At 37.6% G+C, this 26551-nt stretch overlaps 1 protein-coding gene across 4 annotated transcripts; it reads left to right on the forward strand.

Moving 5' to 3' along the window:
* Positions 1-1102: 1102 nt before the first annotated feature.
* LOC119702593 (interleukin-5 receptor subunit alpha-like) lies at positions 1103-25252 on the forward strand. Of its 4 annotated transcripts, none has more exons than XM_038140911.1 (12): positions 1103-1206; positions 9098-9264; positions 10869-11068; positions 11405-11559; positions 11694-11841; positions 12405-12513; positions 12602-12789; positions 14860-14996; positions 16492-16636; positions 20413-20500; positions 21662-21749; positions 23954-25252. In XM_038140911.1, exons 3-12 carry the CDS (start codon positions 10966-10968, stop codon positions 24074-24076), a joined length of 1284 nt encoding a protein of 427 aa, XP_037996839.1. In that variant the 5' UTR covers positions 1103-1206; positions 9098-9264; positions 10869-10965; the 3' UTR covers positions 24077-25252. The 4 variants fall into 4 exon arrangements, with proteins under 4 accessions (XP_037996839.1, XP_037996833.1, XP_037996818.1 ...); XM_038140905.1 differs by having other exon boundaries at positions 1115-1206; positions 8627-9264; XM_038140890.1 differs by lacking the exon at positions 1103-1206 and adding an exon at positions 7388-7480.
* The last annotated feature ends 1299 nt before the right edge of the window (positions 25253-26551 follow it).

Raw genomic sequence — 26551 nt, forward strand, 5'->3', positions numbered from 1 at the left:
TCTATTAAAGCATCTCTGTTTTTAGCTGTAAAGGAAGCAGAAAAGATCCCTGACTGCAGTCAATCTTTGCCACACTGATATGTCCTTTTCAGGTTTAGCAGCCTTCTTTACTGACCTGTTGACCACAATTTTTCCTAATTTGGCTAATCTCTTTGTTCAAAGGACATGTACAAAACTCAGCCATGTAATCATAGGTCTAATCTAATGGAAGATAAGCAATGTTAGTATTTCACTCAGCATATGGGGACGGCTCTGACAGAAAAACCTCTTTAGCAAATTCTCCTTAAGGTATTGGAAAACCTATGTGAGATAAGGCAATGGCTTTAAATTGAAAGACAGCAGATTTTGATTGGATATATTTGAAGAAATTCTTTCCTGAGAGAGTGGTGAATCATTGGAACAGGTTGTCCATAGATGTTGTGGACTCACCACTCCTGGAAGTATTCAAGGCCAGTACAGTTGGAGCGTGAAGCAACCTGGTCTAGGGGAAGGTGTCCCTGCCCATGACGGGGGGAGGAACAAGATGACCTTTGAGGTCCCTTCCAACCCAAACCATTCTATGAGTCTATGGTTCTTCAGAAACAAAACCTTGTTAAACTAAGGAGTAATGGTTTAATAGGAAGATAAACATTTAGCCACACACACTTGCCAGATAAAAATGAAGTGGAAGTGGCCAAATTAGTGTGACTCAGCCTAATGCAGGGAACAGTTTAAAAGAGTGATGACAATCCTGAATCAGCAGGGCAAATGTGTGAACTCTGATGTCAATAGAGCTGGTTGTACTATTTACATGATAAAGTGCACTGGTAAGGGTTGAGGGGGAAAAAAGTCACGTCTGTGACTGAAAGGGCAGAGATCTGACTGATTTACCAGTTAGCTGACCTGATTGCACATAGGGAGTTGAGTAAGCTGATCTATGGGAAAAGGGAAGTAACGTTGGACAGAATGCTGGAAAGGATTTGAAAATGTTAAGGCAAGCTTGATCCATAGTGTAAGCTAGAGTTTTGAGAAATTATCTCAGAATGAAGAGTATGTCACACTGGGACTCCCCAGAACACTAAATGGGGAATTATATAAGCTTCACAGTTGAAACAGTATCATAGAGGGCTGCATCCTCTCATCTTCTCCATCAGAAAAGCATGTGTCCTTCTTGGGGCACTGAAAACCATGGATGGACTGAAACCACTGTGAACCTCTGCCTAACCTGTAAGTCTTAACAACATTTCTTTTTAAAATGTCAGGAAAATTCACTCCCCTCTCTCAAGTTTCCAGAGGCAGGAACCCTCCCTCATTTCTGATGCAGATTTCAGATGCCTTTCATTACAAATCTTCCAAAATTTGGAATAAAACAGATTTATTAACTATGTAACATTTTAGGACTTTATCAAAATATTTACTGGTTACATTTTTTTTTTAACTGATGACAAATAACAGTGTCTGTGGATAGGTTAATGTTTTCTGTGAGAATATAGTTGTTTCAAAGCTCATTGCTGCTACAACCCACTCCAGAAGATGAGGGTACACCAGGTTGCTTTTGGGGGACAGATTAGCGTGAAGTGACACTGACTGATAGATGACTATAACTGTAACTATAACTATAACTAACTATAACTATAACTATAACTATGACTAACTAGTTTATTTTAGAACAATTGGTTGCAATGAAAAGCAGGTATGTACATGTTTTTTATTATTATCCATAGTAATATAAAAGCATAAAAATAACTCTTAAGAACATGTGTAAGGGCAAAGAAAGAAAGAAAGGATAAGAGTGGAAAGATATCACCAGCCATGGACCCCGAAACAAGACTTGATTGTTGCAATTTCAATATCTCTGATGCCCATTGGTCAAACTATGGCCACAGTCTTGATCCATTGGGAATGGGGGAAACCCAAACCACAAAGCTCAGTGCATTAATATATGCTCAGGCTTGGTGAGGATGCTGAGACAGCACCCATGGGGCAGAGAGTGTTCTACTGTCTGAGGCAAGACTGTGGATCATGGGGTCTTTGATGGTTTATGACAGGCCCATGAGAAGGGATGAATATCTTCAGGCCACATCTGAATGCCCCAGCTCCTGGAAATGAGTTCTCACTCCTGAGTCCTTTGTGTAAGGGAGGACATGGCATGGTAAAAGCACTCTCCCATCTCACACCATCTGCTTCTTATAGGCCTCTTCCCTTACCTGGCTCAAACCCCAGCCTGCAGCCTCTTGTGGTAGAGGTGCACCCTCTCTGCACCAGGATGATTACTTTGAGCATGGTCATTAAAGCAACTGAAGCTTTTGCAAATGGCCAGTTGTTTTGAGTCATTAACAATTTAACATTCCAGTCTCTCAAAACTGCCTTTCAGTGAGCTTTCTTTCTCAGTGTATTGGCCCTGAACAGAGGCTGAGACACCAGAAGACCTCAATGGAAGAATTTGTATTAATGAGCTCCGGGTTAGTAATAAGGAGTTTGAACAAGCACAATTATTAATGTTGACCAATAACTAATACTGATGAGCAGAGTGCCTAGAACTGTATCTTTCGCTAATACAGAATGAATTTCTGAATATCTCTCTGGGTGAAGTGACCAAGAGGAATTATTTTCTTAGATGGTTCAGTTGAGAAGAAGCTGACATGTTTTGAAACTGAGCAAAGGCTGTTCCACAAACAAGCAGTTTATTTACTTTCCCTTGGCAGATGGATGGACATTTTCCCTCTGCCTGTCTCTGATGAATTTTATATCACCAGACTGTTTGGCTGAGAGTCAGTTTTCTTTCAACTGAGTGTTAAATGCTGCTCTTTGCTGTTGTGCTCTTGGGCAGATAGAGTTTGGTAGGGAGGAGTGTTTGGTAGGGAGGAGGAAAATTTTTCCTAGAATGATGGCTATAGCAGGTGGATAGACTTTTTTCTTTGCCATGTTTGGTTCTATAATGGACATTGACATACTTGTCTTCACTGAGAATGCCATCTGCTCGTATATGTTGTCTTATTTGGTTAGGCCACAAGCACCCTATATGAGTACTAGGAGACGCTTTATTTAATATCAGAAATTGAGACAGGAAGCAGATTTTTAGTAACTACTTGTAAATCAATAGACACTTTGCCAGTGCCAGTCCTAGTTCTTGATGGTGGCATTATTAGGAAAATCAGGACCTGAAGTTTAAAAATGTTGTAGGGAGTGTTTTTGAGTACCTGAAATGTTTTCTGCATACCAACAGGGGAGAAAAATAGAATTAATCATTCTGAAGGACATTCTTATATTCATTGTATAGAAGCAGCATGGAGATAATTTAACAATGATTCATGAAATGAGTAGAATGGAGAAAATTTTTCTTGTTTAGCATCACTTGTTTTCTAAAATTTGCTTGGTTTAAAGGTTTTATCCTAACAAGGGGAGCAGACATTAACTATTCTGCTGTCAGCACTTGAATATCTGATCAGGAATAGTTGCACAAATTAATAATCAGGTGATGATATATATGTTCTGAAGTGCCTAGGAATTTTCTCTGTATTAGGCTATGTTTCACCAGTTCTCTTGAAATAATACAGAAGGATCTCTTCCTAGAAATACTCAGGATGCATAGCTATTGTTCTAATGATAAAAGATAAATCGTTCTTTCAAGCCTTATTCTCTTAGGCTGCTTGTGGTCACAACTATTGTGATGCATCAGTAGTCTGACCATCACCCAGAGGAAATTTCTGTGCATAATGAGACATCAGCTTTTGACCAGTGTTGGGTTGTTTTATGTAGTTCATTAAATTTAAAACGGAAATGACAGAATAGTAGCAATTAGCTATTTCAGATATATCTAGTGTGATTTGAGAATTTGTATAATCTCTCTGTGCCTCAGTTCTTCACTCAGGAAAGATTAGGGATCTGATTTTATGTATTCACGTCCTCCTCCATCTCTCCCATCAATTGCAGTGCATATCCTAAGGCAGGTGTTAAATGGGCTAGTCTAATGGTTTTGTACTCACAACACTAACAGCACTATTCTTATAATTGAAATCTTTCACTGATTCTTCTTGATTAGCCAAGGCCAAACATGGCTACATAGTGTTGCACTCCTTTATAGGACTCTTTCTCACCCTGATGCAAGGTCACCATACCCTAGAGTACCCAAAACCTGCACGTTGCTCTCTCATAAATCTCTGCCTCTAGGATTCGAGAGAAACTGGAACAGAGGCATCGTATCTAAGGCAGGCTTTCACTGTAAACAGCTGGCTATTTGTTGCAGCTGATAATTTTCAGAAAACAAAGAGATGTCCGCTCCAGGAGATCTCTTCTCAAGCCTCGCATTGATGTATGTACATAAAAATAGTTTGAAAAGTATTACAAAACAATCCTGACAAAAGATATGTTACATTTTGAGACAGCACATACAGAGTAGAAGGCCGCATGACAAGTGCCATCCCAATTATATGAAACAGAAACATTAGATCAGACTTAAAGCAGAACTAAGAGACCCAGATGGTGGAAATTTAGTCACTGCAATAGAAAGCTGTGATTTCAAAATTCCCTCTGTTAACAAGCACGTATCACTTTCAGGACACTCCCTGCTATCCTTCAAGCCTGCCTCACTACTCCTTTGCAGTGAAACATGCTACTAACAGCCCAAATTTCTGAAACTTCATTTTCACTTCAGTACAAAGCAAAAGATGAGTATTTCCCCTCTTCCTCCCTTGTTGTAAACAGAGGTGGAACTCAAGAGCACCCCAAATATCCCCAGCACATGATTGCAAACACTAGCTGTGTTGACAGAAGAAACTAGACAGCAGGGACTGTGAGAAGGGAAAGACCTTGTCCTTTAGTCACAAGCATGGGACTTCACCGGCCCCACACTGGGTTCAGAGGACTGAGAGAGAAAAGGCTGTCAAGTCCTAAATAGTGCTTAAAGCACAGGCTTCTCCCCTGTTGGTATGCAGTCCTTCCTTTCCACAGGCACCTAAACCCTGCTGAAGTAACTGCAGAGTGCAGTGCTTTATGGATATTTTTAATTACATGATTTGCTGTTTTGATCAGCCCAAATCCACACGTGGTTCCAATGCATCACTTTGATGGACTGAAACTGTAACACAACTCAGTGTGAGAGTCTACTAAGGATGGAAAAAAGGTGTTGAATTCCTACCATTCCTGCTTTCCTGAATAAATTAAAAACATATGAAGATTTGAAAAATAAAATAAAAATCTTTAATCATTTAAAATTTTAAGAGAGCTCCAGAAAATGTGTGCAAAGTAATTAACTCTTTTCTCTGAAGTCAGTATTGGCAGTGAGTTATGGTGTAAGAGAAGAGGAAGAAACATACTGCAGTTGTTGAGGTGCTACCATTAATTCAAAGTAGAAATCATGCCTTAACCAGACAAAATATGCATGTTTTTCTAATAAACAGAAAACACAAGGGGAAATTAGGTTTTCTACATTTTAAAAATTGAGTACTGGGCTTTTGGTCAGGTTTGCCACTATTACCATTGGATTTGAGATTCCAAGTCCCACTCTTCTCACTTAAATAAAACATACTTCTAAATATAGTCAGAATTCTCCAGAAGCATTTACCTTCCTTTATCTTAGTTCATCATTAGAAAAATGTGGGTTTTGTACATCCCCACCATAAGATCATGTCTGATAACACCAGAACAAGGAAGCAATTGGCTTAAAGCACTTGAGGTAAAGTTGGTTTAGCCTTACCTTGAATTGTACTATCTAGCTTTAACAAAAAAAAAAAAAAAAACAAAAAACAAAAAACAAAAAAACAAAAAACAAAAAAACCCAACAAACCCCCCCCCAAAAAAAAGCAACAACAACAACAACAAAAAAACCACAAAAAAACAAAAACCAAAAAAACCAAAAAACCCCCCCAAAACCTCTAAAAAACCAACAAAAAAACATATGGACCTAAATATATCCTTTTTTAACCAAAGACGAAGATTGATTTATTGAATCTATGTATCAGGAAAGTCTAGATATAAGTCAAAAATATTTTCTTGAAAGAAAGAGGCACCCAAAAGACAAAGCAGCTGTTTTTAAGACTTTACCATTAACAACCCAAAACATTTCTTGATCTTCCCTATAAAATTTCTATGTCTGGATTTTTTTTGTTTGTTTTTTCATTTGTTTGGGATTTCTTTGAAACATGTATTTTTAACATACATACTGAAAGAATAAAACTATTTCCATACATAACTATAACAGCCTCTGCCTAGGATGAGAGTGAAGATCTTCAGGTTTCTAGCACTTCACTGAACAATCATTGAAGGTGTTTTATGGGATTCTTCCTTTTTCAGCATTTCTGTGCTGTGTGTCCGGTATCTAAAGATGGGGAAAAGCAAAGGAGAGATGTTTTCCATGCTCTGGAAAGGATCACGCTAGCTATCAAATGATAAAAACTATATTACTTGACCTCTCAGCCCTTTATAGAAGGGATTGTGAAATATTTTGTCCAAATTTGGCAGTTTTTGAAAAGGCAATATATAATGCAGTCTTGACACCTTAAGTTCATTTTTGCACCAAAACCTGGGGTCAGATCCTTAGTGAATAAACTTTTTAATGTTAACGATGTGTCATATCTGTTCCAAGCCAAAATACAAGAACAAAAATCCCCCCCAAAAAACCCCAAAAACCCAAACAAACAAAAAACCCGAAAAAACCACCACAATTTTAATTCATTATTGTCCCTCCAAATCCAGCTTAACATGGAAAGCTGGAATGCAAAATAACTGTGAGTGTGAACAAAGTTGTTGATTTCAAGACCACTTATTATCAAGTCAGTCAGCTGCCCCCAGAATGACATTCCTAAGTTGTCAGTGGGTCTCCCAATTGCATTTGTTATAACTACAAATTACCTTACTTTATAAAGCAAGCCAGTTAAAAGGACATTTTCAGAGATAGGGCTGGGCAAAGCATCAGATATGAAGAGTTAAACAGACAGGTGCAAGATTTATTTGCTCTTTTTCCTTCTTTGTTCTGTGACTTTCTTTTTTTCTAATTTGGTGCACACTGAAAGATGCATATCAGCCACTAAAAACCAGCAGAACAATGGCAAGCAGGATAGGATCTTTCTGGGATTTCAATTTCATAGGTCACACTTCAACTGTGTGATTTAATTTCTTCTTTAATCTGACTTCTTAAAAAATAAAAGCTTATTAAAATACATAAAAAGCTTTGAAGCCTTTCTCTTCCATATATAAAAAATGAAAAATAGTAACAGCTCTGACTTCTGAGTTAGTCATGCAGAGATGTGTCTCCTTAGAGGTCCAAAGACCTTGAGGAAGGTTCCAGGCAGTGTTTGCTTTTTCGGAGGTGTGCTTCAGCCCCTCAGTGGGAAGTGGCCCTTGCAGTGGGCTTTTCTGAGGGAGTGCCTTGTGAAAAGGGAAGTCTCTTGAATCAATCTCTCACTGTAGTGCTAAATCAAGACATTCTCCAGTGCTGATCTGTCCCACTTCTCAGGCCAAACGATGCACAGGTACCCAGGGTTTAACAAGCATTAAAATTAAGGTAAGTGTTGACAAAAAGAATGTAAACAGTACTCCTCTTATGACTCTTCAGCTACCAAGAGATTTAAACTTTATTTGACCTATATTGCTTATTTCATCATTCACTGATCAATTTCTACATTTTCTACTATTAATATGGGATGGGGAGTGTTGAAAAGTATGACCTGACAACCTTAAATGAAGTCTAAATTTTAGGTAGTCTTAATCAGACAAACAGTCCCAGGGATACCCTTCATTTAAAACTGTGCATTAGAGCAATGAACAAAAGATTTAATTGTTTACTGGTTGCATTTGCTTTCCAAATTTGGCATAATGTAATTTTCAAGACCACCTGCAATTGTCCTTTTTTTTACAATTTTACTATTTATTTTTCAAAGAAAATATATGTATATAAAAACTATTTCTTAAAAAAATAACTTTTGCATTTAGGAGGATATAATAATCAGCCCAAGAAACTTTTCAAAAATACCTTTATTCAAACACATGTATAATGCAGATTTAAAATTAAATAGTTTAATGTTCTGCCACTTGAACTAACAGCTCTTAAGTTTTATGAAACTTGTTTTAGCTATTTTCATTTTTCTTTCTCTGTCTACTTCCCAAATTCACCAGGTGGGTTTTGTACACACAACCTCTGCAGCTGCAGTGGTGCATGAGCTGGCAGCTCCTGTCAGTTCTATTCCCTTTCTCTTACTCCAGCAATGCACTGCTCTAAACCAGACATTGCTGGGTACCAACCAACAGGTATTAGTTGTAGTTGAAGCTCAAAAGTGAAAGAGATGGGACAAAAAAAAAAAAAAAAAAAAAAAAAAGAAGTGGTAAAATACGTGTAGGTTCTTTTGTTTTTTGTTTTTTTTTTTGTAAAACCCATTTTTGACAGGACATGGTTTGGAAAGAAAGGTTTCTTGTTTGGTTGGTGTTTTGCATTATTGTTATTTTTTAGATGATTTAGATAGTTGAGATAATTTCTGTCGCACTAGATTAACTGGACTGTCTGCAAATATATTTGGCTAGTATGCCTTTTTCCAGAGACAAAGGAGCCAGAGAGTTTTATTAGAAAAAAATTTGTCAGGCAATGAATTTTATTTTGCACATCATGGACTGAATTTCAGCACCATATGCTAACTCAAACCTCTTTGTAACACAGGAGAAGGAGCACAAAGTCCTGTCTGCACATGTCTGAGAAGAATAGTTCTGTCTTTCAACTCATCTATGCTGGCATAAATGAAAATACGTGTTCTTTGACAAGTTGTGAATCAAAAGCTTTTTATGTATGGACAGGTTTTGTTCCCTCCTGGTCACTTTGGGTGTAATTATGCTGCAGTGCTTTCACTTTACTGTTTTTTGTGGACTAATTAACTGTATAAAAACATAAGAAATATCCTGTGGGGTCAGCCCAGCTGTCCTTCTGCTGTTCTGCCTGCAGCAGTGAGAACAGGAGATATTACTCAGAAATAATCCCAACTCTGGCCACCTCCTGCAGCCTATTCTCTAAGTGTTCCCCCAGCACCTACAGCTGCTGAATTAGGGATGTGAGCTTGTGCATGCACCTCTGATAGTTTTTTTGGTGGCTTTCCATGTACCTGCTTTGCATGCATTTGCCTGGTCCTGTTTGCAGCCTGCTCACACTGTGCAGCCTCACAGCATCGGTGGGAGAAGGTGCACGTGCTCATTGCACACTGAGTGCAGAAGTGCCTCTCAGTCCTGCACAAAAGGTACTCCTAGGAGCAACTCACCTTGGGGAAACAGCACTGGTCTCACCTGACATGCCTGTCTTTGACTCAGGTTGGTTGGCTTTTTTCTAAGCTCGTTCAGACTTACTTTGAAAGTGTTCTTGTCTGCCCCTGCGTGTCCTCTCTCCAACTGAATGCATTTATATTGACAAAAATATCATGTCCATTTTTGTTTCTAACACCAAAAGTTGTTGCTACTGTAAGATTTATTTTGTTCCTTTTCCTGTTCCACATCCCCTTTTGACTTGTATTGTCTAAAAAAATCATGTTAATATTAGCCACAAGTATTTTAACATGCTTAGTGTTTTCCATTCTCTTTTTTCCCTTTCTGCTAATTTAAATAAAGTACTTACATGTTCCTAGGACTGTTTTTGGTTGCTCCATTCCATGGAGAGGGATGAGCCACTATGTGTTGAATAGTAAACCATCAAAATTTCCTTATTTTTATTTTATATTTTCCCTTTTTCCTCTTGCCACACACCCTACTGTTCTAGGAGCACAATTAATGGCACAGCTCACCCCTTCCCTCTCCAGACAATTAGAATTGGCTTCTTACCTGGGCACACCAAGCAGGAGAATTTACTCTGTTTTTGGCTGGCCATGTGCACAGTGTGACTTGCACACTATAGCTGCTGCTGGTGCTACAGCTGAGATCACTCCAGAATGAACAGAATGGGGAAACCTCTGCCTTACAGCTTTCTGTTATGATTTTTTCACAGTACTTCATAAACAAGGGCAGTATTCCTTAACTGGTCTATTTTTCACTGCATTGTGATAAAAAAAAAGATTATAAATTAATCTGTATATGTGTGTAATTTTAAGTATATGTGTATTTCTTTTCTCCAGGAAACCTCATTGTAGACTTCTTTGATGTGCTGGGAATTCACACATTTTCTTTCACCCGACCAGTGCCACTTATTAGCCAATGTATTGTGAGCCTTTTGATACGGCTCTAGGGGCTGATCCCTGGATACAGTATGTCTGAGTATTTAAAAGTGAAAATAATCAGAGCCAAGATAAATCAGTTAGTGAGTGAAAGCCTCTGAACATGGAGGCATATGAACACAGAAGGTATCAAATGTTATTTTACATAAAAGCTACCTCTGAATGAGACCCTTCAGAGAAATAGCAATGCTGTCTTGCTAAAACCAACTTTGATCAATCTGAATCTGTTTGCTCACTGTATTCCAAATTTAACAAACACCTAAAATTCTCTTGCTGATACTTTTTCAAATGGCAGGATTCATCTCTTATGGTTCATATCCTCCCAAACCAGAAAACACAAGTCACAGTCTAGGCATGACAGCTCTCTATGGTCACAAGAGGCCAGATAACACATACAAGTAGAGCTTCTGGGCTTAAATCTAGTCATGGTTATGTTGGGTGAGCCCTGCCTAATCACTTGCAGTGTCAGTAGTGTCATATCTGTGCTGTTGGCTTGCAATCAAAGCTGAGCTGTCACTCAGAACCAGTGCTCTATGGCACATGTTCTCTCTGGCCCTGGCACCCAGTCAAAGAGTGGGCTTGAATACAAACATCCTGGGAACAGCAGGCACCAGTTGACAAGACCTGTCAAATAGAAGTCATTTCATATTAACCTTTTGTACTTTAGACACCTTTTAAGCATCTAGGTGACCCTTTCCTAATATTTCACAGATGCAAAATGAAAACATCATGTTCTAACTACTTTTTCAACCAAGCTTGGAACTAAAGAGTCTCAGTTTCCTCAGACCTGTGGCCCAAAACATTTGCTATGGCACGTGTGACAGTCATTCCCATCCTGCTGATATTAAGCTTTTTCCAACATAAGATACTGTTTTCCACAATCCTGGCAAGTGGAAAAGAAGACATAAAGGGTAAGTGACTATTAACAGCTCATCCTATGCTAACTTCCTAGATCTTAATCTGAAGTTGTCAAGGCACTTTCTAGGGCCCATAGAGAGAAACAAAGACCTGCAGTAGGAGAGGTGTCCAAGACTGGCAAAAGTGAATCTCAATTAATATTGAGAGCTGCAAAGACCAGCATGATTCCCATTGCTGAAAGTCATATTCAGCAAAGCTCAGAAATTCCTGCTCCATGCAAGAACAGAGGTCCTGGTAGAGCTACTGGGCATGCAAGCCTTGCTGAGAGACAATTCCTTAGTGTACACAGTGGAGGATCCTCTCTCTATGAATTATCATTGTAATTGCAGATGCACTGAGGCTGCATAATGTTCTGTGGACCACCAAGGATGATTCAAGAGTTATTTTGTCCTGGAACAATAACCTGACAAAAGAAGAAACTAAGAAATACACTGTGAAGTACATTTTGATTTATAAGTTCTTCAATACTACTAAGGAAAGAAAAGTAAGTTCTTCAGAGGTTGCACATATTGCAAAGTAAAATAATATATTTTATTATTCAGTAGATGAGTTTGCATAATTTCCCTTTCAATACTTAGAACTGTCTACCTTCATGGAGTTTCTTCTTCCTCCTCTTAGGAAAGACTGCAGGAGAAGGAAAAGATAATACATCTTCATTTACACTCTGGTTTCAATGCTAAAGTTAAGACACAACTTTTTGCAAAAGAAACAGAAGACATAATTAAGGAGAGTGACTGGACAGAATTTACTTACAAGGCACCTCCAGGTCAACTATTTCCTGCTTGTTGTTAGGACATTCAAGCCTTTATGATAATTTCCTGTCTTACTTGGAGAATTTATGAAATCCCATTTTTATCTTATGATACTTTTTTTTTTTTTGGGGGGGGTACAGATATGTTAAGAATATGGTTCATAATACCTTGAGATATTGCAGAATTATTTCCTTTATTAGATGTGTTCACATTCAGAAAACTCCAGCTCTGCTGAGCAAGATGTCAGTATGACCCAAACACTCTTTCCATTTTCCCTAGCAACTCATGTATCACAAAAATTGCCTTCTGTATCACATGATTTCAGCAATTTTTAAAAGATCAGAGATTTTAATTTATTTTTAAGTGTGTTAGTAAGGCTTTGTTGTTAGTAGCAGATGTGCTTCCCAGTTTTCACTGTCTAAAAAGCAAAACAACTTATTTTTTCTCAGATAGTACTTTTTCATGCTTCTAGAAATAAGCCAATATAATGGGTTTGTAAAGCCAACTATCATGTTGTTCTTAGGAAACCAATATACAATAAACATGACTCTTTCTTTTTACCATTTGTTTGTTGCAGTTTACATTCAGAACCTTTCATGCATCATATATAACATTTCTTTTTTCAATTGCACCTGGCGCATCAAAGCAGAAGCTCCTGAAGATAACCAGATCTTTTTCTCATACAGGTAAAGGATGCTTAGCAAAATAAGTATGAAACCATGATTTTGTACCTAAGTCTTTGATTTAAAAAAACCTTATATTTCCTTCTCACAGACATGTAGGAAAGGTTTTTGAGTGCCAGCAATATATAAAAGATGCAAGGAAGAAAAATATTGGATGCTATATGAAAGAAATACATTTCCAACCATCAAAGAAAATAAATTTAAACATAACTGTGAGAAATTTGAGAAATAGTTCAAGAGGATTGTCTTATTACAAAGCTTTCAAACCTCAGACAATAGGTAAGTATTGTCTATTATTGTATATTATGAAAAGTTTATTTATTGGTTACTTCATGAAAAGCAAAAAAGGAAATAGGTGTAACAAAGTAATAATATTAATTCTAGCTATTTAGGCATTCATCTTAGTGTGAATGTTACACAAAGATTAAACAAAATGGATTAAGGCTGAAGGTTTTTAAATTTTTTGTCTGATTTAATAACATTATTTATCTATAATTTTAATTGAAAGAAAAGATAGGCTAATGTGAGGAAACAATATTTATAAGCATTGCACCCTTGTTTCTCCATTTTTTTATTTTATATCGTTTTTTATAGTGCTGAGCAAGTGCAAGAAAAAGAACATAAATAGTTACAAGCCTCATTTATAACCTGAATTTAAGAATATGAATGTTCTCAAACATTAGTGGTTTTTTTTTTTTAAGTTAAAAATATCTTGGCAGTCATTTTTAATTATCGACAGTTTTGAATGATCATATAAAATTAGTTTTCCTAACTTCTCTAGGAAGTTTGAATTAATCTCATGGGTAAGAAATTCACCTGAAATTTAGCAAAGATTGCAGATTCAAATGCCTTTTAAGTCTTTAACATGTTGATCATCTTCCAGACCTGTAACCTGGGAATCAGTCATAGCTCAAGGGATTGTAAAAATATCATTCAAAACTCTAAATATTTATTCTGAGTTAGATCTCATCTAACCTTAAGACATTAAAATTGTTTGCTTTACCTAAAGCTGTACACTGCAATCAGAGCCAGCTATAATCTCACACATGACAAAAAGATGAAATGAAATGAAATGAAATGAAATGAAATGAAATGAAATGAAATGAAATGAAATTGCTGCCTATTCCTGACATCCTTACAGAAGGGAGAATGGTCTGGCAGCAGTATTTCAGAGACTAAACATAAAACCCCTGCTGCTGCTTCTTCTCATGGTTCATGTCTCTTCAGGGCTCATGGTGTGCCCCCACCCTCAAAGGCTGCTAGAGCAAGCACAGCAGCTGCAGGGACACGTCATACTGCTACTCACCCTCTCTGCCCCTCTCTGGCTTTTCTCACATTGCAGCCCTGTCATCCCCAGACCTCATCGACCCTGTCGGCAGAAACCTGCCATGCACTTCTGCCTCTGCTGGGAGGGATTTTTCAGAAAACTCCAGCTGGAGTTCTTCCTTTAATAGAAATGCAGCAGCAACTGAGAAGGTCTGAGAATGCCTGAGTACTGAGCACACACTCAGGAGCAGTGCTCTAACACTTGCCATGCTAAAAAACAACTATAGATTTGATTATATGAATCCAAGGCTGAAATCCTGGACACCCAAATGTCCCTTGCTTCCAATACTGTACTTCCTCCAGAGCTTCCAATACTGTACTTCCTCCAGAGCAAGCGCTTGCTTGCTCCTTTACAGGAGAGAGAAAGAAGGATTTTTCTTAAGCATCTGCAGAAATCTTCATGTATTGAATCAGAAAAATTCTCTGGGCAAGAGATTGTTCTGAGAAATTGTGGATGCCCCACCTCTGGAAGTGTTCAAGGACAGGTTCAAAGGAGGTTTGAGCAACCTGGTCTAGTGGGAGGTGGCCCTGCCCATGGCAGGGGATTTGGAGCTAGATGGTCCTTAAGGTCCCTTCCAACCCAAACCCTTCTAAGATTCTATGAAGAATTTCTAAGTGCTCCTTCTGTAACCCCTCAGTGAGAGATTAAATTCCATTTTTTAAAGCAATAATACCAAGACTGTGGGTAGACAAAACACATGTATCCTACATGACATGGAGCCAGTAGCAGACTCAAGGTCTCCTCAACACCGACTCCGGAGAGGGCCTTCTTCTCCTTCCGCTCTTTCTGCCTTTCCTAGAAAGATACGTGGAAAACCCCAACTACATCCCTTTATTTTGAGGCACTTACTGAACAACAACTTCAAGGAAAATGTGTCACTCACTAGAATGTCTTTGGGTGTGGCAAACTCCAAAACACTCAGCTGTGTATTTTAAGGACTTATGTCCATTTGTTTTACATCTGTTTAAGTATGAGAAAGAGCACGAGGTACAGAAGGTCTCTCTGTGCTCTTTGTTTTTCAGAGAAGCTGAACCCGCCGCTCAACGTCTCAGTTTCAGTTGAAAATAGAAGTATTAAAATTCATTGGAAACCTCCACCTACTATTGGTTCAGCAAGGAAAAAATGTTTTTTGTACCAAGTGAAAATAACAGATCATAAGGTAATCAGTTTCTGTAGTAGTGCACTTAGTCTGTATAACATGGCTTCCACAAAAACAAGGCAAGCCTTGAATTTAACAGGATTTATTCTCAAACAAACTTTAAAGAAATCCCATTGACTTTAATGAATAATCCAACTTGACCTTCTGATAAAAATGAAAAATCAATACATTTTATGAAATCTTTCAGAGTCAGGCTTGTATTGAAGTGAATTTGAAGATTTTGTCCTCTATACTAAATTTGAATTGTACATTATTATCACATAGACCAGACTGATTTTTTTGTTATAGAAAAAGAAGTATCATCTGAAAGCTAGGAAAGGTTGTCAAGTACCATGGAAAACAAGATTAGAATTTGAAATTCTGGTTAAGTCTGAAATCAACAAGGCAAAACTCAGTAATAAGGAATATCCTATGATTAGGGAATACAGGTCAAATATGTCAACACAAAATAAGGAATTAAAACATAGGAGTCATCACAGAAGAAAGAAGGTCTGTGGATTGCATTGAACCACAAACTGAGTCAATCATTCTGTGTTAGGCAAAGGTCAAATGTTTTTTAAGTGTATATGACCAGCAGGTCACATGTAAGATGCAGGTTCTGACTAATTTGCCCATCTAGATGCTGAGCTTCTCCTGAAATTTCATATTGCACTTTGGGTACCACAAAATATTAACAGACACCAGAACTGGAAAAGATTTAAAGGGAAGAGAAAGAAGTGACATGGTGCACAGAGTCAAATCCACACCACATCAGTCAGTATGAAGAGACCAGATCATGCTTTCCTAACACCAAGGAAGCAAAGATTCCATGTTGCTCCATGTATGAGACTCATACTTTCCACTTTGCAACCTTCGAACATCACATTTAACTTCTACAAGCAAGGGTTTTCTCTCTTTCTTATTACTCCTAAAATTTTTAACATTGTTTATTTATAGAAGTTCAGCATTTAAAAGTGATTAGGGATTATTTAAAGATCCCTCTGCTTTAAATTCCACCACTCCATGTTTGGGCTTGATCGTTTGAAGTGATGTGCTTTTTTTTCATAGGCACAATTAAAGAGGTTTCAGGATAGCCACAAAAACCAGTGGACATCCTTCAGGTGAAAATTGAAAGATTTTATTCTAACAGAGAAGCAAGTGTAGCACACTACCCACACCCAAATCTTGAAACTTGCAGTTCCATAGTTACTGTGTTTATCCTGTATGTGGTGTGATAAAAAATGAAAGGGGAATGAGTGTTTTCAGATTCCTAATGTCCTGCCATAAATTATACATCCTTGCATCTTATCAATTCCAGTCTCCCTTCATGTTCAGTTCTGAGTTTTAACACACAACAGATGAGAGTCAAATTGTATCTGGACATAAGAACTTGTTCTGAAAATCTCTTCCTACTAGATAGATGCAAATAGTAGTATTTGAGATCCCTAGTTTATATCATCTGTTTGAACTGCAATGCAAAATATTTTGAAGTAATCCCCTAAACCTCTCTTGATAGATTGCAAATGTCACTGCAGAGAACTATAAGTATCCATTTCATAAGCCAGCAAAAAGATGTGCAGCACAAGTGAGGGTAAAGAAAGAGATTTGCATAGCAAACAAGATGTGGAGTGAATGGAGTGAGCCAGTATTTATTCACGATGGTAAGTTATGTACTTCCTACTCATAACTGTTTTCATGGGTTGTGTTATTACCATTTAATATATTTACTTCATTATTGCCTCTCTTCTTCTCCAGGCTGGTACTGGGTCATAACTGTACCTAGGGGTCCATGGCACACAGCTCTGCTGTAGGGAAGGAGAGTCCTTAGTCTGATTTCTACTTTGGTGGTTTTTACAGAACTGTTGTCCTGAGTTGTTACACCTGACTCTTGACAGCCTTTAGGAAATAATAATGGTCAGCAGCTGACAAGGTCCGAACACCACCACCCCTCCACCCCGTTGCCTTGCCCTGCAAAGGACAGCCTACACATCTCTGAAAATACTTTCAACTGGAGTTAGTAAGCCAAGAAATCCACGAAACTCCTACCATTCATCAAACCATATAGTCTTAAAGGACTAAGTCCAAAATGTCCCTTATTACACTAGTGGAATAATTTCTTATCTGACAGAGACAGGAAATGGTTTAGCTTTCATTTTAATATATGTGGTCTGGCCCCAATGTCTCACTCGAGAACAAAGTAAACAAGAGCCTTGCAATACTTTTCCTTCAGCCTCCATAAAGAAAACACCTAACATTGGTGTGCTTTCCATGATGAGAAAAATGCCTCCACATGCAGAAGCTTTTGCCATCAGCTTAGGCAGAGGGGAAGTAGTACAGTGGTGTGAAGCTGTATTTATAGAGAGAAACTTGTGTGTCAGCATGCAAAAAGAAGTACAGTACTATGGGTAGTAAAACAAAACAAGGTGAGTATCATTATTTAATACAACAGACTGTATTTTGGAATATGTCCTCTTGAAACTCCTCTTTGAGCTTCAAATACATATTTATCTGAGGACAGGAAATACCCGGCAAGACATTATTATTTTTGAAATGAATGTAAATTCAGTTATAGAGTTTACTGGATACTGGCTGCCTGCTCTATCAGATGCCTCATTGTATCCCACTAGTCTGCTGAAACCTTTTTTAGCCTAAATTCATTCATTTAATTTCAAAAGCATTCCACTTGTGAAATATCCGGAGAGAGAAACCTAATTGCCCTTCATTTTCATTGTGGTGAAGGAGAGAAATAATCAAGCCATAAGAGTCTTGAACTCCTCTTTAGAGATTCCCCTTTCTTCTCAGTAAAGACAGAGAGAGCCTAGGACCACTGCATGGCCTAGGAGGGGTCTGCCTGGCCTGTCTGCCAGGCATCAGGCCAGCCACATCTGATGTGTAGATAGGGGAAATCAGAAGAGGTCCTCCAGGAAGAGGCACGTAGATTTACTTGTTTCCTGCTAGCCTTTCAGCAGAAGAATGAAATGGAGTTGAGCAGTCACCCATTCTGGTTCTAGTTTACCAAACCTTGCTCTCAGCATCTGCATTCTCTTTTAGCTTGTTTCAACACTGCTGCTCTCCCAGCTTCCTTTACAGCTGTTGCTGAGGTTCGAGAATGACAGCATGTTTCCTCCACTTCAGAAAAGTTTATGATGGACAAGACCCCCATGGCACATAAGCTGTAATATCTGCCTGTGTTCAGTGCAGCATGATGATGTACCCTGGAGCATACTGCCCTGCACATGTGGTGCAGCAAGTCCCCTCCTTCCTGCTCAGGAAGAATCAGTGGTTTTTATAAAATAAATCTGTGGAAATATTCCATTGGAGGGTCAGGTGCTCAGCTAAATCTCTTTACATACCTCCTGTCATGCTGAGACAAATTTTTCTGTCCATTTTACTTTGTCTTCTGTGGAAATTATTCTATCTGCTCCTAATTGGAAACATATATAAATGGACATTATGCAAGTAACATGAAAAGAAAAACATCCATTCAATATTTTTGTTTTGAAATATGTCAATTTTTCTTGTGTTACAGGATATCTTTCTATTGAAATTCTTGAAGAAGCATGGCATGACCTGCTTTCTGTTTGCTTCTCCTTGACATTCTACTGTTTCATCTAGGAAATGTGCAACATTTCTTTAGGAATGCATTTTAAAAAGGCATTTTAGCTTTCATTTTAGAAAAAAGCTGAAACATCAAAATGAAATAACATAATTCAAAACATAACTAAAATATTTGTTCTGAAATGTTCCTTTGACATGAAAAGAATTTGCTAATTTTCTCATGAGGAAAACATTAATTCTCCTTTGGAATTAGCATATGCCCTCGAAAAAAACCCTCACAATTTAACCTGAACTGAGCTGTTTACTACAGAAACTTTCTGCTAAAAAAAGAAATGTTTAATCAGCTTTATTCATATGTAGAAACTTGAAATAATTGGTCTAATTTTTAGAACTGATGAGCATTCATAGATCACTTTGAAGTCTGTAGTAATTCAGAAATGTTTTGCATTTTTGCAAACCAAGCCACTAGTTTTGGTTTCAAAGTTCTGTTATTTCTGTCAAACTTAAAGCATTTGCATCTGAAAAAAAAACCAAAACAAAACAAAAAAACAACCCACTGTAAAATTGTCTACCCAAAAGAATATATGTGCTTCTTTTTCTTGCTGCTCTCCAAAATGCAAGTAAGAAAGCAGGAGAAGCAAACTTCTTTGTGGTTCAGCTGATGATAAGAACAGGACTTCCTCTTCTCCTGGGTGTGTGCATGATATAGCGTAAGCAGAATGATGCAGAGGAATTACCACAAACTAAAAAAAATTCTACTACACAGTCCAGAGGTAGTTCAGAATAAGTTTTCTGAGCCCTCATCTCAGACAGCAAGAAGAAAGTAACTTCCTTTTCATCATAAAGTGAATAAAGAGTAGTTTTGTGCTTTAAAGAAGATAAGGCATATTCTTATAAGTTCTGCCCACAAGTTTCTGAGATTTTTTGTTGGTTTCATATGAAATTTGTGGAAATAAATGGTTCCAAACTCAGAACTTTTACTCTTTTATACTTTGATTTTTAATCTAGATCGATCCTAACACCACTGTTTAACTGGCTCAGACTACAAATATTTTAAGAGCTGTCCTTGCCTGTTTTTCTTCAAAATACTTAGTTAAAACCAGTCCAAACTAGTTGTGGTTCTGAAGCTAGATATTAAACAAGAAATAAAATTTCCCAGAAAAACATTTCTGAGTCAACCAAATACATTGCTATTTTGGGTATTTTGGAGGAAGAAATGCAAGGTACAGAGTAGTAGTATTTGTTGAACAATATAAATATGTATTGATGCAATTCCTTTAGGACTATGCCAAGCAGGGTTGAAAAGGTAAGTATAATAGAAACCAAATGCTGCTTCTTGAATAAAAAAGAATATTTTGCTTGACAAAATGCTTTTATTTTCATTTGGCCTTAAATCAGTTACAGCTGTGAAGTAGTGAGGAGGCAGAAGCAGGGGACCCGTGGTGTGTAGAGATGGGAGGTAGCAGCAGTAGGAGCTCAGGAGCAGCTGCAGCAGCAGAAGTACCAATGGCAGATGGACAGAGGGTTTCATATCCAGAGGAATCAAGGCTGTGTGGAAATATCCAGTGGCTGGACAGGCCATGCCCAGGATATGAGAGCAGAATTCCAGGAAAAGGAGGGAAGGGAATGAAGCAAGAGAAAGTGCTGGACAGAGACAGCAGCAAGGCTGAGGGCTAAAAGGAGGAAGGGGAGGAAGGAGCAGTACTAAAGTTAAATGCCCTTTTCCCCTAAAAAGTCTCCAGGAAATATTTCTTTAAATCTGTGACAGCTCAGGAATAGAGCAATATTTACTTATTAGTCCATATGTAATTCATCAATCCTAGCCTCTCCCATATAATTAACATAACTTTTCCTTTTTTTTTTTTTTTTTTTTTTTAAGAAAAGACAGTGGATATCCTACTGCTAAGCCTTGTATTGTTTTGTCTTCTGGTTTTCCTTGGAGGTGTGCTGATATATGCATGTAGAAGGTAGTGTACATTTCTGATGATTGTATAAATTTCTGGTGGAAGAGGGATCAGGATGAAAGTAAACCATACAATGGATAAACGTCAAACACAGATTTTCTCAAGAAGCAGTTAATTGTGCTTTTCCAACTATTGTTCTAACAAACTAGTGCTTGATGTTATGACCCAGTGTAAGACCCTGGCACTTGTAATTCTTCTCTCGCAGCTCCTACCACAATCCCCCAGAGATCCAGTCTCACACCTTACTCTCTGATGTATTTCTGCCACTATAAATGACATTTTTTAATCTTACTCAGACAGCTGCCTCTCTATCTTCTGTGTGACTTTACCCCATGCTTTCACAGGTTCTGCATTCAAGGCCACCTATAACAATCAGACCAGAGATGAACTGCATGTCATGCTGTCCAATTTCATTTCATAATCCATGGGTGTTATAAAAGTAGTCTTTCGCTCTAAGCTGGAGAGTTTACTAGAAATAAAAAGGGGAAGTCAGGCTGGTGGAATGAATTTCCTTTGCTGTACTATTAATACCATTAGTAGAGCAAAGTGATAGTAGTGGCCCTGCACCCACCAGCAGTTAATGCTGCTAACTCTCTCTATGCCACTACTTTTCTGCCTGGCAACATAGCTTCCCTATTGACAGCTGCCTATGGCAGCAAAGGCTTTCTTGAAATGAGAAATAAACTCATCCAGGATAGGATGATAACTCAAGATACTTTAATATTTGGAAGATGCAGTGTGTAAGTGGAGCCTCTATTGAAAATAAACATTTAATTTATGACTAATCATTATTCCTGATTTGTATAAAAGAAGTTATCAATTTTAAATTATGGAAAGAATACATAAGAATATTTATTTAGGCTACAGTAGCATGCCACAAGTTCTCACTTTGCTTGGGAATATTATTTGTGTAGAAATCACAGGGGGTTTTATATACATCCAGTTCTTTTAAAACTCTTGCAGGTCAAAACCAGTTAGGCTAAAGAAGAGCTAGGGAAAATGTTGAGAAAAGTGTCTACAGTGAAAATAAAGAAAAAGAAAATTTAAATGGCTTTAGAAATAGTAGATGCCTTTCTTGGAACTGGAATATATATTTCAAAGCATTAATGTCTGTTCTGTTCCTGCAGACAAGAATAGTAGCGTGCCTGTATCACTGTCTTGCAGGTATAGATGCCTGGAAGTTTTAACCACACCTGTTCCACATCCTTCAAATAGTATCAAAACGTGGTTAGCAGATGAGACTCACCACCAGGTAGTGTGTCTGTTTTCTCTCACCACACTGACACGCATGATGTTACTTGCAATCAGATGGTACAACATTGCATTTGGAGCAGCATCTAATTAAAACAAAAAAAAAAAAAAAAGAGGGAAAAGGTATGTACAGCATTTGTAGTGAAACCAGAAGAGAACAGAAAACTTGTGGAGGTTACAGGATTGATGTCAGTAGACAGGATGGAGAAAATCCTCAGGGGACTAAAATGTCCAGTGTGCTCCAAGGTGTTTCAGCGTATCCACATTCAGTGGGCCAACATTTTAAGGAGTGATCACCCTGAGTCCCTGAGGACTAGTCTGTTATGGGATGTTATACATGTAAGCATGTATATACATGGGATGTTATACATGTCAGCCAGTTATTAAGGGGAATTTTTTGTGATGATCTGCAAGTCATTGGCTATGCAGTATTAAATGTGCACATTCTTATAGCAGGAAGGAGGAGGCTGCACAATGCATGCAATATAACCCACCCCAGCTGTGCCCCTGCTTCAGGACAAAGCCACAAGCAGAGGTGTTTACTTTGGAAGAGCTGATGTGCTACGAGTTCAGGTGGTTGCTTATCTCATACCACATTACAAGTCTTTAGTCAACTTGGCAAAACAAGGACTAAATATTTACAGTATTTTTGACTGTTGTTAATGGAGCTCCCTGGCTTGCAGAGTCAATGTTTCTTATTGCTGTCATCTCAGGCAAAAAATGTGCTAGTCAGGCAGTAGTTTAGATCTGTTTAACTCCAGAAAAGCTACACAGTTAACTCTGTGCTAGCAGTCACAGTAAGATTGCTTCTTACCTGGTTCTGCAACACATGAGGAGAAGGAACAGGTGTGCCCAAATTATGATATTTGGTGGAAAGCACCATTGAAATAGAAAACTGTAATGAGGATTTTCTCTGATCGGTGTGCTCAAAATATTTGTTCAGAGCCTCTGCAGGATTTCTGTAAATTTTACTCTATCCTGCTATATTATTGTACTTACACTGGAATATCAAAATATCTTCTAGTAGAGCATTCAGCAATTTAACTAGCAATTTTCAGTGTGTTCCCTTATGCTGCTTTCTTTCCCAAGAGAAAGATGTATGCCTTCCAATATTGTGTTTAGGGGCATTTTTTTAAATAATATATCTACATCAGTGCAAACTCTGACAGAAACCACAGATCATCTCAATCCAGGAAGCATAACTTGAGTTGTGAGGCAAGACGAATGGGTTGTTTTGTTTAATCTTATCTTCTCAAAATGAATTTATGGGGGAAATGATGTGCATATTCTATATAATCAAATGACAAATTCAAAGATTGAAGTGTTTTGAACTTGCATCTAGGGTTCATTCCACAAGCCTTGGGCTGGATCCCAGAGCAGACTGTGCTCCTCCTCTTCACTGCACTCATCTTCTCAGAAAAGCTCAAGAGGTCCAGAACTGGCCTGAGACAAAGTCTCTTATTCTCAGGATTCAGAATAATTTATATGACACTTCTGCCCAATATAATTTGACCAAATTTGATGCTAAAAGTGCCATGTTGACCCTAAGCTCAGCTGGTGAAAGAGCATATTTATCACCTCTTCTGTGCTAAAGTCCTTCTCACCCATCTTTACCAGTAATTGTGAGCAAATTAACTGATAATACCTATTTTGGCTGTGAATATGGGCTAGCAGAATAAAGAATCATCACCATCAGCTTTTTATTCTGTATCTCCCTTCATGTTAGAACTGTGTCAGCTGCTATGTAGAGGTCTTTGTATTCAAGATATAAACACCACAAAAACTATATTAATGTTTCTGACAGAGAAAGAAGCAATTTCTGTCCCCGAACTATTACAAACACTGAATAAACCTTTGACAGAAGACTTCAGCATAGCTGGGGAGTTACTGTCTACATGATAGCAACAAATTACTGAGACAACACTGTGATCTTTTGATTCAAGCGATTGTTGATGGCACAATGGTCATATCAGCCTGGAGAGTGCCAAGAAATAAAATTAAGGCTCAGAACAACTAAGTAAATTTGCCTGTGAGCAACTTGTAGATTGAGAGAGTAATTACTATAATCTTTGTATTCCAGTTGCAACGTGGTAAGCAATATGTACTAATTCCACATATATGCCAAATGAGTGCTTGTAAAAATGCACAGAATTTTTAATACCAGTGAATATGCATTTTGTGCATAATGTAATTTTTATCCAACAGCAACATATGTCAATGCAAATGGAGATGAACTCAGAGGTTACTCTGGGAACACCACAAGAGAACAGAGATGAGAACATTCAACTGCAGAAATGTTTGAAGGAATTAGTATTAGAAGACCTATAGAGATGACATGCCTTTTTCATCTGCATGCAAGTGTACCTTTCCATGAGGTGGACAACATTCTAACAGATCAAAGAACAGCTGATATGGGAGTTTATCTGTGCCCAATAACTTGTGCTCTGACAACATGCAACTCTTAAAATTAGCTTTGGATCACAGACACAAAGCAGTATCTTGCAGTTTGTCTCTAAAAAACCTGATCCTCAGACCAGTAAAATTAGAGCATCTCAGAAAACATGAACCAATATTGAGGTCCACTTGGGTTAAAATGAAATTAGAGTTAGTGTTTCATAATGCTACAATAGCTTCCAAGCACTATCTGATAGATCAAGACCTTTTGAAGATTGGCTGTTCATACAAATCTCATGCTAGCTATTCAACATCTGATTGGAGTGGTCATGAGAAATGGTGGAAGCAGTAAATGTTTCTGGAAACAGCAAGAGAATCTCACAAGTGTTCTCTAGAACTCAAAGCAACAACAATAAAAATATCCCTTTCTGAGTCACTGCATTGTGTAAACACACATCAATCAGAAAGGAGAGAGATGTGTGAAGACAAGGTCTTTTAATGTTGGGGACTTTGCAGTTGGTAATATAAGTAAAACGAGAAAACTTTACATGAGGTAAAGAAAACAAAGTTTTCTGCTGTATTGTGATTTTTTAAAGTAATTTTAATTCAGAGAAGTTATAAGTTCAGAACTGACCAATTTTTGCTATTTATTTTTCCTTGTCCTTTTAAAGAATATTTCCTACTGATTCCATGAGGTGATGAGCTATGTTAGTCCATTTTCATGTATAAAATCAGGGCAGATTATTCTAACTCTTTGCTGGGAGTGTGTTTATTTGACTAGAATAGAACTAATTGATTTTGAAGGAAGATGTTTCTTTTCTGAAAGGGAGAAATACATATCAATGATGGACAAAATTTTCTGGAAAGTTTGGAAACCTTCCAGAAAAAAAAAAATTACTTGCTTCCATTGCTGGTAATATTTTTTCCATGTCAGAATAATATTGATTACAAGAAATAACAATATAAAAATTTTGTTTGTGCTTTTGAAATATAAAGTTTCTAAGATATACTTTATTTCTGAGTCTTGATTCACCTAAGTGTGCTTTTTGTTTTGGTAAAAGTCCACAATGGAGATTACACTGTTTCTCCTTTATTATTAAGAATGGCTGGTGACAAGTGGAAAGCTCAATTTAGAAATATCTGAACAATAAAAGGACTACAAATGACTTTGTTTGCTGTAAGATCAGTTAATGACCTCAAAAGAACAGTCAGCTTTAGTAAATAGTGTGACATTTCCTCTTGCATTGTACTTTTTACAGGAGATAAGGGTGTTCTTACCTTTGGACATCAGTGCTCTCCCCTCCACACCTGTCAGTCTGATGCCCACACAAATCATCAGGCAGAAGTAAATGATAGATATCAGATACTGAGTCAAGTTTCAGAGAGACAACTCCTGTAGTATCTCCTCTGTCTTGAGTGGTGAGGGGAAAACCCTCAGCCAACATGGCAACTTTTCTTTTGGACGATCAGACACCATCTCTTTGGGTAGACAATACAATTTATCCCATGGTCCAATGTTCAGACATGTTTTCTCAAGAAGAGGGGAAAAAATTCCTTCTTTCTGATAAAAATCATTAGAGGAGGCACTTAGAACTTATCGTGAACTTATAGATTCCTTTCTTGGTGAGGATATAGAATGGATAAAATGAAAAAATCCCAATATAAGTGAGGTAAGAGGGGTAGAGAACTACACTGGCCACTCACATCTGGAACACAGACTTCATAGAGTGAAATCAGGCCACAGTGAATATTATATTGTTCATTAAAATATATATTTTTATACATATATTTTATATAGTTTTGACTTGCATTTCTTGAAGTCCTAAAGCAGTGCCAGAATTTAAAATAAGACAGAAAACATACAGATTAAAGAAATTTTATTATTTTATCTGAAAATAGAAGAATTGAATAGAATTCTTTCAGATTAAAATTGCTTTTTTTTACAAGAGGCCTTGATCAATACCCAGAGCTTGCCCATGTGAACATGACAGCCTCCAGAGGCACATCATATAAAACATTATGATAATATCAGTTGTATTGAAAATTAATCCTAAAGTGCAAATTTGATAAAACAAAATCCATGATCTGGAACCTTCCAAGAAATATTTGACATACATATTCCCAAATGGTATAACCTTTCCTTAAAATAAAATATTATTCTAAACAAATCCAACACATCTTCTCCAATAGTGGATTAATCTGCAATACATACATAAAGAAAGGTAATGATCTGAGAGCAAAATTTATATATTGCTGGCATTAAACACCTCAGTCTATACAAAATACTCAGCAAGTTTGCTGACAACACCAAGACAAGCAGTATGGTTGACACATCTGAGGGACTGGATGTCATCCAGAAGGACTTGGTCAAGCTCTAGCACCTGGCCTATGGGAATGTCATGAGGCTTA

The sequence above is a fragment of the Motacilla alba genome, chromosome 1 (genome assembly GCF_015832195.1).
Source record: "Motacilla alba alba isolate MOTALB_02 chromosome 1, Motacilla_alba_V1.0_pri, whole genome shotgun sequence".
Taxonomy (NCBI): Eukaryota; Metazoa; Chordata; class Aves; order Passeriformes; family Motacillidae; genus Motacilla; species Motacilla alba.